We start from the raw sequence: 15977 nt of genomic DNA, 5'->3' as shown, positions 1-15977 counted from the left end.
GTAGACTCAGCCAACTCTTGGGCTGCACAGGGGTGGATATTTTGGAGGTCACAYTGATCTSTCTTAGCTCTCTCATGGTCAGGACRTGTGGGKTGGCCACTGTCAATGGCACTGCTCCAAAAAGAGTCTTCATCTTTTGCTTCTCTGCCTTTTCTCTTTTATTATGCATTGACTCACCTTTCCAGATGTGTATCTTTCTKCAGAGGTTTCCTCTTCAATCAATCTGCCTATTTCAGTCTAGATTATTAAATTTCCAGGATCTGAAGTGAAATRAGATGAGATTAATCCCTCTCTTTGTGTTTTAATCTGTAGAGTAAATGGAATAACAGATGAAACACCAGCTAATGTTTCAAATGTCTTTGTTTTGCACACAAGTTGGTTTAAAATATTTATGAGCATTCAGGAAACAATTGCAATGCTAAGAAACAAAGGCCTCTTGAGACTATCAAAGCAYACAAAATTCTTGCTGAGAAATGTATGTCAATCATTTGTTTTATTGCCTCTTGAAGTGTTCCTTGGAGAAACATTCTTAGAAGCATTCCCATCATAAAGAGCATTTAGGTATTTTTTTTCTTTTCAAATTAATTCTTATGTGCCTGACATTAAAAGGTTTACCATAGTCACAGGGGATGGAGATATGTTGAATAATTTAGTGGAATTAACTTTAAGATTTCATTGGAAAAAAAATCTTTGAAGATGGAAAATAAATTCTAGTAGTTTATAAATATACAGATAGGAATGTACAGAAAATATGATAGGCTGAAGAGATTTATAATAATTAATCTCCACATTAATATAAAGCTGGTATTGCTGTAGCTCTTGTTAATTCTGCAGGCAAAGCTCCTCATCTAAATGGAAATGTACCTTGACAAAAACAAAATTACTACAAGTTGTGGCTGCTTTAGAAACTGAACACTTTGTGAAACTTAATTTTGGAAAGTAATATGTTTTTATTTTTTAATGTAACTTCTAAACTTAGCATAGTAGAAAAATGAAAACATTGCACTTTTTAGTWTTTCTTTCAGTATATTTTCATTATTTTGAATTTAAAAGTCATCTCCTTTAATTTACTGATTGAAGCTGTGAACCAAGTGGTCTAGAAATCATTTTCATATTGTCATAAAATTAAAAATAGCATCATTATAATGTAAAAAATTAACAKATATTGTTTAATGCCCAGTAATTAAAAACTGACACTACTAAAATTATTTCTGAGTAAACAACAATCTGTTTATGCTCTGTGGCTGATTGAACAGAGTAGATCAGTTATTTTTAGACCTCAAGCCAAGTTATTCCAGRGTGCTTTCTTTGTGTATTTAATATTATGGTTTGCTTAACTTCTTTGTGGCAACAACCAAATGAACACACACCCCATCCAAAAAGCCACCTGGTGGTGATTGGTGTAGTTCTTAAGTCCAGTCTTTTGGGTGTCAAAAAAAAAGCTCACAACTGTCACTATATCACTTATAAACCATTGTTTTACATGACTGGCACCATTATCTCCAGTTGTTAAGTCAATTAAATGATCCAAGGTTTCAGCTTGAGTCCYGCTGAGGTCAGTGGGATATTTGCCATTGTCTTCATTTATCATTGCAAGCAGGTTATGGAACAGGCCCTTTTTTTTTTTCCTTCACCCTTTCTTGAATTTGCAAGTGATGCTCTTGCCCCTCTACCCAACAGATGCTTCTCATTCCCAGYTGCTCTCTAGTGTTGACATCCCATTTCCAAGCTCAGCTGGGCTTAGGCCCTGGGGACTCAACCCCAGCCCACCAAAAGCCAATGACGCTGTTGGGTCAGGATTTATAGGGGTCCCATTGCTTTTGCTGGGCACAGATTTTCCATTTCCCTGGCAGGTCATTCTCAGAGCCACAGAATGAGATCTGAATCCCACAGGAGCCAACAGAAGTTTTGCCATCAGCTTCAAATTGTCCAAGTTATTATCACCATATCCTCCTGAGTCTGATGAAAAAATATACATTCTTAAATCAGTACTACCTTTGCATAAAAGTTGTACAATAGTTTCATGAATGAAAAACATCTTTTTTTTTGTTTTTTACAGGAGTAAAAATGGATTAAAGAAAAGAAAACTGACCAAGTATGTAACTTCTTTGATATTTAAAGGAATGACTCTTAAATATACATTATGGAGTACATAGCATAATGATATTGCAGTTAGAGAAAACTTCTTGACAGGGATATCCTGAGAGAGATACCTGAAGACAGAAAACAAACAATCATTGGACAAAAGCAATTCTTCACAACAGACTGTAGTAAAACATACAAAATTAGTCACTGGGGAAAAGATCAATTATCCAACTTAGTGATTTCAMCAGAGTTTATCCTTAGTTAAAAATTGCAAATGGTGAAAAGACTGGGATGCGTTTGTTTGTAGTGATATTTCCCTCTTGACATGGGGCTCTCATTACAGTTGTTGCTGGAACATTAGATCATTAATGCTGCCGGGTAAACAGGAGTAATTAAGTGGTGATAAGACAGGTTCCTTTGGGCATATTGCCTCAAAGTAAATGAGAAGATTGCTGTGTACATGCCTCAGTAGCTTGTAAATTAGAGTATGATAATTAGGTGAGGGAAGCTGTTTACCTGTGYTCTGTTACTCAGAGCGTCAGCCTAATTATTTCTGCGTTCTGTTCAGGGGCTGTGCCTGACTAACASATCCTCACTTGGCAAAAAAAGTGTGTGGAATGATGGAAGTCACTAAATCAAGGCTAAATCACACCTGCTGAAACTCTCCATGGTTTTTACAGTTATATGCCACTTTTTTTAGCCACCATTTCTCTGGAAAGATTATTTGACCTCTAATGACACAAATGCGTAGTTGTTAACGGCAGCAGAGGAAGCACTGTCATCCAAACTGCTGGCTTAGGGGAATTTTTTTTTAGGTGGAGATTGTAAAAAACTCAAAGCCAAATATCGGGGCTGTACCCACCAGTAAAAGCAGTCCAGGGGCCAGTGATTAATCACAGGAAGGGTGCATGGGCCACTCAGAAGCGTGGATGCAATACCCCAGCCTCCAAACCAGGGTGCTTCCAATCATCAGCACTGCCCCACTGAGGCACCCAGAGGGGTCAGCAGCCCTCTTCCAACCTCTCTGGTGTATTAAATCATGGCACAGGCAATGGGCAATACACCCACCATTTGGTAGCCACAAGGTTCTTCTTTATTGCTGCTTTCAAACATTTACCTCATTGCAAATATGTATCTATGTCTTGAGAGTGTTTTGGGGGAAACAGAATTTAAAGTACTACAAAAATTGGATTTTTTTTTTTACTGAATTTCTATGTGTTTTTCTTTTAAAGCCCTGTCCAAYTGGATGATTTTGATGGATACATCAAGGATATGGCCAAAGATTCAGATTATAAATTTTCTCTGCAATTTGAGGTAAATCTCTGAGGATTCCGCTCCCTGATTAGCTTTTTCAAGATGTTAAGTTTGCATTGCGTGCTCCTGTGTGCTCTGTGTTGGTCAATGTGTGGTGTTTCTGGGTGGGCCAGCTTCACTTCCTCTTCTGCAGAATTTAGAAGTGGAACTTGATGTTTTTAAATCCTGCATTTAGTGAACTGTTTGGAGTGTCTCATCACATTCAGTTTGAGTTAACTGTCAGAACAACACACTTGCTTTAAGTTTAGGACATGCTGGCAACCTGAATTGAATTTGGAATTTTAATGGCTTTATTTTATAKATATTTTTGCCATTAATTTGAGAGGAAGAATTGAAAAGAGGAAGTAGCACCAGAAATCTCTGTAAGAGCAAGGAGATTTCTCTAAGACAAGTTCAGGTGCATTTTCTTAATTACCCAGAACTTAAAGTCAGTTTAATGGTGTAGAACTGAACCACATCCCTATCCTAGGGCTATTCCCTARAGATTTAAACACAGAGAGGGAGTGGGGAGGACTCTTGAGGGTGTTACCATGATCCCTTCCTGATGCACCAGATATTATAGGTAAGCACTGAAGGTAATGACTAGAAAGGTCTTCCAAGCATTTCCCCAAGACCAAAAGCCACTTGAGGACTTGCGGGAGTCCCTTTAAGGGGGCAGATGAACACTCCATAAGTAACTTAGAAACCCCCTGGTGTTTTGGCTAACTGAGAGAGGAGAGTCCTCAGTCACAGCTGGGATGGCAGCAGAGTGYTGGAAACACCAGGAGGAGAAACCCCAGCACTGCTCTCAGGGCCATCAAATAAGGAAAATCAGCACAGTCCTGCTGTCAGTTTATGAAGTGATTTATGAGCATTTTTTTGTCTGGTACCTGCCACAGGTAATCACAAAGAATTATTCTCTGGATGTTTTTGAGGCTGACCTTGGCATTTTCCTTTCTGTTATCCCAGGAACTAAAACTGATTGGGCTTGACATACCCCACTTCGCTGCTGATCTCCCCATGAATCGCTGTAAAAATCGCTACACAAATATCCTGCCATGTAAGTACAACATGCACTAAATCCTGCTAAAATCCCCAAAGAGGAGCTTTACTAAGAAAATTGGAGAATCAGGAGATTTTCTGAGACTGATAAAAGCCTTCTCTACAAACCTGTTCTTACAGAGAACCAGGCAAGAGATGTTTTTTGTTAGCTTTGAATAGATGTAGCTTCCTGGAAATGTTTATCATGGCAAGAGTTTGGAGGTGAGAAACACAAGGTCGTTTATGCTGCTGAGCAGTGTTACTGTATTTCTCTTATGATTTTAATGAAACCTAAGGGAGCCCAAAGGGACAGCACTTGGAGGATGTGTTTGCAGAACAGTGAACATGGTGTCTCCATGTAGTGTTTGCTAAAGCAAACATTTCTTTCTTGGTAAATATGAGAATTTTCTATTTTTTAATAGATTTTTTTTGGCCGTTTCTATAGGACTAATATAAATTTTGCCTAGTTGGAGATCAGTGCCACGTTTGAGAGGCAATTTTTCCTAATTTCTTTTTCCTCTTACAGATGATTTTAGTCGTGTCCGGTTAGTCTCAATGAATGAAGAAGAAGGATCTGACTACATTAATGCCAACTACATCCCTGTGAGTACAGAGATCTGGTCGGTGTGATGGTCAGTGTCCTGCACAGCAATCATGGCCCCTACAAACAGCACAATATCTCCTGGAAGCTCTGTCATGTTTTCAGCATCTCCTTCAGCTTCCAGTATTTTGCCTACAGGAAACAGCCACCAAGAAAAAGAAAGAAAAAAAATAAAAGGGGTGGAGGGGGAAGATTTTTGGCAAATTTTGCCAYAGTAGCACTGGGTGAGTTGTGAATCTTTGTGAAATCTAGATTGGACTGGTAGGGAGATGAGCAGGAAACGTTAAACAGTTCAGCGGCTGTTCAAGATAGCAAGGAAAAACATAAATGTTTAAATGAGAAATTTTTCTCCATTTCTACCGCACATGGAAAAAGGGCTAAGCCAGACACTCTGAAAGCACAAAGCACACAGAGCCCAGATGGTGCGTGGAGAGAACTTCTGCTTTCTGCCTCGTCTCTGGTGCTTCCCGTGGGCCTCCCTCCACCTGGCGGGGAGCAGCCACTCACGGGGAGTGGCACCCACGGTTCCAGGATAATTAAAGTGTACACAGAGCTGTAGCCAAATATTTTGACACTGGGGGTTGGCTGAAACCTCATCAGCTCTTTCCCGAGCTCGTGCAGTCACTTAGGCTTATCCCTGCCACTGTCACAAAGGATTTTCCCTCTGGTAGTCCCTGTTCTGTGGCTCAGTGTGAGCTGGAAAGCAATATCTGCTGGGCTGCCCTGCATGGAGAGGAGGCAGGACACCCCTGCAGCCCTTCAGGAAAAGGCCTTGTCCTTGGAACCACAGAAAAATGAACATTTTTAGTCTTGCTCTAGATAGAGCTGACACTGCCTGTGCTGGAGAGAGCGGAGTCAGCATTGTGGAAAAGGAGGAGCCCTTGGTTGAGTCAGTGAAGCCACTTCTCTGTCACTGTGGCATTGTCCCTGTGTCTGTGTTCAGAGCAAGAACCTGAGTACACACACTGCAAGTGCCTGAGCTGGCAGACAATCAGGAAAGAAAAATGTTCCTTCATTCAAAGTCACCGTGCAGAACCCAGGAAACCTSTGTGATGTGGGATTGTGGATTATAGGATCATAAGCAGCGGTCCCTTTCTGATGTTCAGTTCTGCTTTACATCTCTTCAGCTCTGCTTACAGGGCTGGCCATGGAAACCAGGATAAACAAGTGATTTTAATACTGGGCTTTTTCTGATGGTCGCTTCTCCTAAGTCCCTGCCTCCAAATACAGAAACCAGATCTGTGTCCCTGTGCTGACAGGGATTTGTCACTTAGCTCAGGCAGAGCCCATGCTGACAAACAGGCAAAAATTCCTGTGTAGTGCACAAAATCAGATTRAGCTGATTTGTAGAGATGTCTGGAGGAAGCCATTTGTGGAAAGTGCTCCCAAATCACAAATAATTTTATGATCCACATACTGTGATGGCACAGAAATTGCCCAATTTGCATGGGATCATGCTGTGTGTTGAATGTATTTTTTGCTCTTACTAGGAATGTAAAATAACTTTTCAAATGCAAGTTTGATGATACAATCTCAGCAAATATGGTTATAGCAGATGCCAAAAGGGTCCTTCTGTGGTCTTCTATTATAGTCTTAATGACAGTTRGTTATGGAGAGGGGAAGGAGTCTTTCCAACTAAAATCTTGTTGATAGGGATAGGAAAAGGAATACATGATAGAATGTATCTGAGCAGCTGTTAAGAGCATTGACTCAGCATCTTCTCTATTATTTTAAGCAGAATTCTAATTAATGTTTTATTGATTAAAGTCCTTTTTACATAAACATGTGCATATAATTCTGTTCCATTGACACCAGTGACTGAAAATCACTGGCACTACTTGGGATGAGCAGACTGGCCATCTGTAACTGCTTTTATGCCTACAACTAAAATTACATTATCTGGAAGAAGCTGGAACTTTATTTTAGCATTCTTATTACTTGCTTTTTAATGCTGCCTTTTATTCTCTGGGCAAATGATTTGTATGGTAACAACTTAATCTTCTGTCCTTCATTCTAGATTGCTTATACATGGGGATCATAAAAATTTGGCAAAAATTGTCATCACAAAATAAATACCAAAAAATTTAATTCTTTATGTTGGAGGTCACTTTTGGAAGTAAAAATTAAACTTTAGCAGGCTAAAAAAATATGAAGAATACATGTTCTGAAGCAGTAACTACATTGGTAAGCAGGAGCTATCTCTTTGTTTCTTAGGGTTATAATTCACCCCAGGAATACATTGCAACCCAAGGACCACTGCCAGAAACTAGGAACGACTTTTGGAAGATGGTTCTCCAGCAAAARTCACAAATTATTGTAATGCTCACTCAGTGCAATGAGAAAAGACGGGTATGTAACAAAATCTCGTATGTGCTGTAAAAGAAACTGCTCTGAAAACAGCCCATTTGTGCTGAGTGAATGCCTCTGCATTGATTTCTGATCACGAGGCAGCATCACAGCCAGCCCTGGAATGGCATTCCCATGTCAGGACCTTCTTCAACATTCCCTGATGTTCCCTGACTGTCTCTGACCTCCTTTGACTTTTCTTGAGTTGCTTTGTCCTTTCTTGACCTTCGTTGRCCTTCCCTGACTTGCTGCACCTTCTTCAATTTTTCCTAACCTTCTTCAACTTTCTTTGAACTTTTGACCATTTATGACCCTCCCTGACCTTCTTTGACCCCTTCTTACCTTTTCTGACCTTCTTTGATCTTCTTTGACACACTTTAATGTTCCCTGAACTTCGACATTCTTCAAATTTCCCCAACCTTCTTCAACATTCTCTCATTTTCCTTGACCTTTTTTCACCTTCCCTGACTTTCTTTGACCTTCTTCTACTTTCTCTCATCTATTTTGAGCTTTCCTGGTTTTCTCTGACCTTACCTGACCTGCTTTGATGTTCTTTGACTTYCCCTGACTCTCTTTAACCTTTTACCTTACCTGACCTTATTATGAAGCCTGTCTTCTTACATGAGGAGAGTCTGAGAGAGCTGGGAATCTTCATCCTGGAAAAGCAAAGGCTCCAGGGATCTTGTCATTGTATGCAAATACCTGATGGGAGGGAATGGAGCTAAGGGACTGCTTTAGTGGTGATTTTCCCAGTGGCAGTTCAAGGGGTGCACAATTTGAAAAATGACATTCCTTCTGAAATCAGGAAACATTTACTGTGAGGGTGACYGARCACTGGCAYGRGTTGCCCAGAGCTTGTGGAGTCTCCATCCTTGGAGATATTCCAAAGTCACCTAGACATTGTCTTGAGCTGGCTCTAGGTGACACTGCTGGGTCCTTTCCAACCTCAGGCATTCCGTGATTCTGCACCTTTAAGTTTAAAATGATTATAAAATACATGGTTTGTGCTTTACATTTCCCCTTGATATAATAAGAGAAATATTTGGAATCGAAATTGGGGGGTTTATATGGGTACTTCCTTTCACCCTTCTTTTGTTCCATTTAGACTGTTATATCAGGAAGATTAACAGAAGGCATCTTTTCTMATTTTTCACTGTGCTAAAGCTGCCCTTCTGAAAACCAATACACAGTCGATGGCCACAGTCAAACAGGAGTGGTCAGGCTGGAATTCATTGCAGGATAAGTTATCTCTTGTTGCAGCAGCAAGTGAACATTGCTGTAGGCATTTCTAAACCTGAGGCTCTGTGCCCTTTTGCTTGTGCTTCTTTACATATGTGTGTCTTCATGCAAATACAAACAGGGCTGGATTTCCATCCCTTTCAGGTGAAATGTGATCATTACTGGCCTTTTACGGAAGATCCTGTTGCCTATGGGGACATCACAGTGGAGATGCTGAGCGAGGAGGAGCACACGGACTGGGTGTACCGGAGCTTCCGAATCAGCTACGTGAGTGAGGCACTGAGCCTGGCCCAGGGAATCATTCCAGTCCAGCCTTCTTTTTAAACTTTTATCCATTTCTGGCATCCAGTGGAAAACACCTAAAGGAGATGGACATCATTACCCTCTCTCTATACGGTCAAACGACTAAATCAGAAAACTTTCCCCTAAAACTGTTGTCTCTCAATTTCTCAGCAAAGTGCAAGACCGAAACAAAAGTAGTACTCAGTTCTGTGGTGGCAATAATTACTGACAGCAAATATGTGAATCTCTCCTTTTCTATATCTCAGGCACATCTTCTTGCTATAAATTGTTCAAAACTTGAAAGTACCAATGAAACAATTGAAAACATTTTTCAAAAGGGCAATTCTGCAATAGTCATATCTTGCTATAAAGTAAACACAAGAGCATGTGATTTCCAAATGATAGCTATCCAGACTTTCAAGCATTTCTTTCCACCTTTACTTCCTGCACCAGCTCGTTGCCAGCACCATCTCATGAAGGAAATTTTAGGGATATGGAGGAGATAYGGAAATATCCATGCCCTGACAATTCACCATTGGCCCAGGATTTATGTGTTGTATTGAGGAACTTACTTCATTTAAAGCCAGTAGAATTTTTAGCATTGTAAATGTTTTTTGTTATAATGAGTGTTTTCTTAAATGATTCTCCCGATAATGATCTTTTCTTCCCTTTTGTTTTTTGGGTTATTTTCTTTAAAACTTGAAAAGAAAATCTCTCAAGAGTCCAGGCTTGACTGTTTGTCAACAGTGTTATTCTTTATCTGTGGCAAAGYGAGAAAAGGAGAGGAAATGGAATAAAAAAGAGGAAAAAATCCCAGAGCTGAAAAATGCAACTGTTTTTGTTTTAAAAGCAAAATAAAATTGAACTACCATGGGGACAAAAGCATAAAACAAATCCCAAACGTAGAAACAAGAAGTTCTTACCCTTTTGATAATGATGGCCTGATATCCCCCCTGCATTGTAATCAAAAATATATTTGTTCTTTGCCATTTTTTTGACTGGCTTCAGTATTTTAGGCTGTATGTGGGGAAAAAAAGAATACCACAAAATGRCAAAAAGCCCTCAGTGTGGCAGAGTGTGGTTACACTGTTGAAACCCTATGAATTTGCTGTTGTGCTTCTCCCCCCAGGCCGATGAGGTGCAGGATGTGATGCATTTTAACTACACTGCCTGGCCAGACCACGGCGTCCCCACCACCAACGCTGCCGAGAGCATYCTCCAGTTTGTACAGATGGTCAGGCAGAAATCAGCAAAGGCTAAAGGCCCCATGGTCATACACTGCAGGTAAATGCTTCAGGGAAAAGGAGAAGTACAAGGTGTGACAATAAATAGGTTGGGAAACCATGAGAAGGAAAGATTTGGGGGTTCTGCTCACCTGTTGGCTAAAGAGGGTTTTGTCTGGTGTTATGGAGTGATGCAGCTCTCCCCAGTAACCTCATGGAGAAATTCATAGAGGATATTGTTCTTTGAGTCTCAATATTGAGAAATACATTTGTAAGCCAGGGGAGTAATTTATAAATAGCAGTATGAAATCAAAGCCTGTATTTACTACTTAATTGTTCTGGGAAGGAAAAGAAGCAAGTATCAAAGARCTAGGCAAACACTGTAGTATTTCCCTTTTTTTTCAATTAGGATGCTTCTAGAAGCAAAGAGAGATATTTTCAGAGAGTGTTTTAGACCATAGTGTAGATCTTATGCCACATAGATTAAAAAGGCTATGAAATTAGTGGGGGGCAGATAAAGAATGTATTAACCAACTCCTACAGCAGTTGCTCTCAAATGTTAAAGAAGGCATGGAATGAATTTATCAGGTAATCTGYCCAATTAACTCATCAGAACTTGGATTGTATTCACCTCATTTGAGAAATTAACAAAAGCCAAAATAGAGATTTGGTTTGTGACAATTATGTTGAGCTATGTTGAGATGAACTATTGAACATTATTGCAAATAATTTCAAGGCTTTTCAGAAAAAGCATGACAAAATAGAAAAAACAACTTTTGCTAAGATACACACTTCTACCCTTGATAGTAGGTGAGGTGTTGGGATGCTCTGTGAAGCTCTGTAAAACCTCTAAAACTACACTCAGTGAAATCAGACTTGAACTTATATGTGAAATTACAGTGAAAAGAATCATGCACACACAAGAATCTCTAAGTCTGTGTGGGGGACAGTGGTGGCAGGAAGGGCAGATAGCTGAGGGTGGATCAGTGTGTGTGTCCATGGTCTGTGTGTGGGTGCCTGAAGAGGAGCATAAAAAGGTGGAATATTTGCAGTGCCATCCTGTCCATCCACTCTGCCCAGCCAGTGCATGATGGGTTGCGTGCCCAGTAAATCCCACAGATTAACCAGCCTGCCTGACCTCAGATGAGTTACATCTGATAATTGCAGCTGCAGGCTTTTTGCAGTGCCACTGCTTGTCCTGTGTCCCTTCAGACAATGAGGTGCATGTCTGTGTGTGTTGCAGYGCTGGCGTGGGACGGACGGGAACCTTCATAGCCCTGGACCGGCTCTTGCAGCACATCCGTGACCATGAGTTCGTGGATATTCTGGGCCTGGTGTCTGACATGAGGTCCTACAGAATGTCCATGGTGCAGACAGAGGTAAGGGCTGCTCACTCAACACTGTGACAGTATTTTGTGCCCATTTCATAACCCTCTTCAGCGTGTTCGTGTCCAGTGACTGGTGCTCCGTCTGACAAAACCACTGTGCGTTGATATTATCCAGTTTTCATCTTTGTTGTGATATTGTCACATTAATTATCTGCCCCATAGGTGGGTTTGATCAGATATCTACAACATCATCCAGAGGAAATGAGTCATTCTCACCTTCTGTGAAATTAATAYGCAAACAATGCATTAGAAGAGATTAACATAAGAAATTTTTAAACACCACTAAAAARGAGTTGGGCTTGCTGAGGGGCTTAATGGCTCATGAAATGATATCAGTATTGGGCAGCTTTGCTCATGTATCATGTTGGTACCATCTGGCCAAGTGAAGGAACTCATCACACAATGGAATWTTGAACAAGCAAAACAGACAAAAGGATTGTGAGTCTGCCAAAGACCCTCCTCTGTCCCTCTCTCTACTGGGTAGTTGTTTTTCTGTCTTTAAGACAGAAATATCTAGACAATATATACTGGGGAAAAAAAATCACAAACTCTTCTTTCAAAGCAGAAGCTTTTATGCATCTAAGCCTTCCCAGTTCACCTAGTAATGAGGGGAAGATTTCATATTTTGTGCCAGTTCTTCCTTGGTTAGACACAGTACAACCTGCCAACCTCCATGGAGTTGGAAGAACCACCATCACTGTTTTCAGGCTAGGTCTGGCAGATCTTTTATTGCCAAGGATTACTGAATCCAGAGCAAAGCCAAGAATTTGTAGCACGGAAAGAAGAGGAGGAATAAAACCTGCAGTGACAACAGCTAACATCTGGAAATGAAGGAATTTTCAGTCCATTTTGGATCATTCCTATCAAACTGCCACTTTTTATCACAATTCCCTGTACTAATCCAAAGGMAGATCCTTAGGTAAACATTTGAGAAAAAAAAATCCTGATGGTTGGTTGATTTCAGCTGCAACTCTTGTTACCACTCCAGAGGTCATGTGGGGTTTTGTAGTGGGTTTTTTTAAATATTTTATTTTTTTCACGTGGAACCTCACTGCCTGCCTGGGGCTGATGTCAAGGGCAGTTACTGAGCTCCTGCAGCTCCAGGCAGTGGCCAGGCCTGGCCTCAGAGGTCACTTAGTCACATTGACACTCAGGCACAGAAGCCACTGAAAAGATTTTCCTTACAAAATGTGAAACCACTGACAGCTCACCTGAGTTCATGTTGCTTTGTTTGATGGAAACTTGGCAGTGTCTCAATGAGCAGTTTAAAAAAAACCAAATGGCAYAGGTCCAAAAAGTGGGTTAGGATGAGGAACACCCTGACTTGACCCCAGTCACTCCAAATTGGTGGGTGTGAGGAAATCCAGTCATTTCTGTGCTGTGAAATGTACCTCACACTCCTGCTCCTATCTCGTGGCATCAGCAGGCCACTGGGGACAGGGGTGAAATGCAGCCTTGGGTTTGGGGACAGCYGCTTTTGTCTGAGATTCACTCAGCCCCTGTGCCTCGTGCACATAAAGGTTAGTGCTAGAATTCATCAGGGATTTCTTCTCTCTCCTTGAAATTGAAAAGTCATCAACTAAGGTTCATTCTAAATTGGATTACAATGTTTGAATTGTATGATGGCAATGCTTATAAAAGTCAGTCCATAACCAAACTGAAAGGCAAGGCAAAAAAAMCTGTCCACAGATACAGCAGCACATGATTGATCCAACTCACAGTGTCATTTGCACAGAGGTGGGGGTCTCCCCAAATAATTAACTGCTCTGAGAACAAGTCAGAGCATCTCTCCAATCCAGAATGGACTGAAAATTACTTTTTTTCATTTTCATAGGGTAGTTGTTGTCACTGCAGGTTTTCTTTCTCCTCTCCTCTCTCTGCTTTTTGGYTTTGCTCTGGATTCAACAATCCTTGGCAACAAATGAACTGCCAGACCTAGCCTGAAAACGGTGATGTGTTTCTTCTTGTTATTAGTAATGCCAAATACTAAGGAACATGAACCTCATTAAGATTTCAGGTGCAATATGTTGCACATAAAGCATTCAGATCCCTTTCTTGTAATTCATTTCTAGGCAGTATAAAGGAGACCCACTTYAGCTCTGCTTCAGTTCTTCTGTCATTATTCAGGTTATTAATAAGTGATTATGGTGYCAGGTGGATTCCAGGCTTCCCCATCTGCTATCTGTAACAATTGTGGACTRTTATTTTGGGAGCTGACAGCTCACTGTGCAGTGTGAGGGGCTGAGTTGGGAGACATGGAGCTGTGCAGGCTGTTGCTGTGAACTATCAAACTGTTTTGCTGGTTGGGTTTCTCTCATGCTTTCTGAGRTGCAAAAAATGCCCACTTATTTGGTCTTTCCTTCTAGGAGCAGTACATTTTTATTCACCAGTGTGTGCAACTGATGTGGCAAAAGAAGAAGCAGCAGTTCTGCATCAGTGATGTCATATATGAGAATGTCAGCAAGTCCTAGTTCAGAGGCACAGGTGGTAAGTCAGGCAAGCCTGGCCCTGGGCCAAGCCCACAGCCTCACATCCCCATTCCAGAAGCTTTGTTGGCAATCTGGGGCTTTCTGGGACTCATTCCTCTTTCGTGTTCACATGGAGAGCGAGGGGAAAATCCATCCAGACTCTCACAGAAAATAATCCACAACCATTCCATGGTACTGTGAGAGTGTATGGGATCACTCGTGTTTAAAGAGAATCCAGAACTCCTAATGAGCCATCTAACCATTCCCTGCCAGTCATCCTAACACTCCTTACAAAGCTTAAAGGAAGTGATAATTTTTGATATCTTCAAATCAAGTAATTCTCAAGTCAGTTGCCAACTGCCTGGTTACCAAGGCCAGCAGAAGTTTACGGGATGCTCTGTTGGAGGGTGCGTTGGTAACCAAAAAGATGTGACATGGAAGAGTGGGATATTTTTTCATAGATCTAGCACCAGGGAACCTGCAGGGTCTCAAACTGGTGCCACCAGTAGCATAAATGAAGCATTGGTCRTGACTTCCCACTGAGCCCCCTGCCTGAGGCTGTGGCTGTGACCTGTGACCTGCCACAAGGTTTGCTGATGGGGACAAGCTGTGAGGACATGTTTCGGTGCTCTTTAAGCTACAAAGCTTTGGTTCATTAGGTGGCAGCAATAATCCAGCCATAACCTTCATATTCCCTTTTGGGGTGGATTAGGAAGCTGCAGACTTTGGACACAACCTTCTCAAGCAGCTGGTGGAGGGCTGGGCTGTGTTTGCCGTGTGTCTCTGGTGTTGCACATGTCCCTTTATTTGTGTGCATCATTCCCCTGCCTGTAAGGCAACACCAGTTTGCCCTACTGTCCCTAACCTTCAGGAGTTTACTGTTTGATCTGTGCTGGTGGGCTGCACTCACAACCTTTATGCAGGGTCAGGAAAACAATTGCTAAAAAACTATATTGGCTAAAAAATGTATTTATTTCCTTTTGTTCTTTCTGAAGCGCTCTTTTGTTTGGTTGCAGGTGAGACCATGAAGCACACCCATCTTCCCTTGCTTCTGATTTTTTTTCTGTTGATGGTTTGAATGGGCAGGTGTTGTGCCACGAGAGATCGCTGCTTTGCRGTACACGGACAATGAGGGAGAGAAACTTTTACCTTTCTGAAGCACTGGGGAGACAAAGCCTTAACGAGCCTGCGGTGTCTTTTGAACTGTTTAATTTCTGGACATTTTTTTTAAAYACTGGACCAAAATCAACTAAACAACGTGAAGGAAAAGACACTATATGTGCATAAGATAGATCGCTCCAGAGTGTTGGGGTTTTGTTTGGTACTTTTGGTTAATTTCTTTTGTAATTTTTAATTTTTTTTCAGTGCAGGTTGGGCTTAAGGTTGAAGTAAGTGCAATATTTTTTTAATGGTTGACTGAAGAGCTTTCTTCATGTGTCACTGGTCTGTGCTAACGTCCCTAGGAGAGCAGGCATTGTTAGTATCTAATAATACCTCATTAGTGAATAGCGAGGCATGAACATACATGAAGAAACCTGGAGATTGTGAAAAGGGGATGGGAGGGCGGGGGGGTTGCTGGGTACATGGATTTGACTGTTTCCTTACAGCACTGATGTACGTGGGGCCTGGGGGGAGCACGAGACCCGCGGAACGGACTGACAAACAGAAATCCAAGCCCGAAGCTGAAATGGGCAGCTGACACTCAGAGAAGGGGGGTGGGTTTGGTTCTTGACTGTGCTGCTGCTAATTAAGCAGAGGATTTGCTCTTTTTGCCAACCTTTTTCAGTAATGCCACTGATCAGGCTCYTGTTTTCGATGAATTTTCACAGGGCAACTGAGCTTCAAGCTGGGATATCTTAGCACATATTCTCTAGCATTTAACTGTCTGAGCAGTCTATGGTGCCTATACCCCTCACTCATTTATTATTTTTAATAATTATTAACCCTGTGTAAAAAAGGTGAAGCTGGTTCAGGTTGGAGGGGTGGAAAGAAAAAAAAAAAGTGCTTTAAT

General features: G+C 41.3%; 1 protein-coding gene across 1 annotated transcript in view; it reads left to right on the top strand.

Annotated features, from left to right (window-relative positions):
* The window catches only part of PTPRO (protein tyrosine phosphatase receptor type O), a 139883-nt gene extending 124368 nt beyond the window's left edge, over positions 1-15515 (top strand). Inside the window, exons 18-27 of the mRNA XM_057390009.1 lie at positions 2060-2095; positions 3318-3399; positions 4348-4438; positions 4946-5022; positions 7235-7369; positions 8750-8872; positions 10017-10171; positions 11354-11489; positions 13865-13985; positions 14983-15515. Of these exons, the coding sequence (XP_057245992.1) occupies positions 2060-2095; positions 3318-3399; positions 4348-4438; positions 4946-5022; positions 7235-7369; positions 8750-8872; positions 10017-10171; positions 11354-11489; positions 13865-13969 (940 nt within the window). The 3' untranslated portion in view covers positions 13970-13985; positions 14983-15515. The remainder of the gene's footprint in view (positions 1-2059; positions 2096-3317; positions 3400-4347; positions 4439-4945; positions 5023-7234; positions 7370-8749; positions 8873-10016; positions 10172-11353; positions 11490-13864; positions 13986-14982) is intronic.
* The last annotated feature ends 462 nt before the right edge of the window (positions 15516-15977 follow it).

Source organism: Malurus melanocephalus, unplaced genomic scaffold (assembly GCF_030028575.1).
Source record: "Malurus melanocephalus ecotype Western Australia unplaced genomic scaffold, MMel_1.1 scaffold_22, whole genome shotgun sequence".
In the NCBI taxonomy this organism is placed as follows: Eukaryota; Metazoa; Chordata; class Aves; order Passeriformes; family Maluridae; genus Malurus; species Malurus melanocephalus.
Note: the sequence above shows the minus strand (reverse complement) of the source record. Positions and strands in the feature narration are given on the sequence as shown.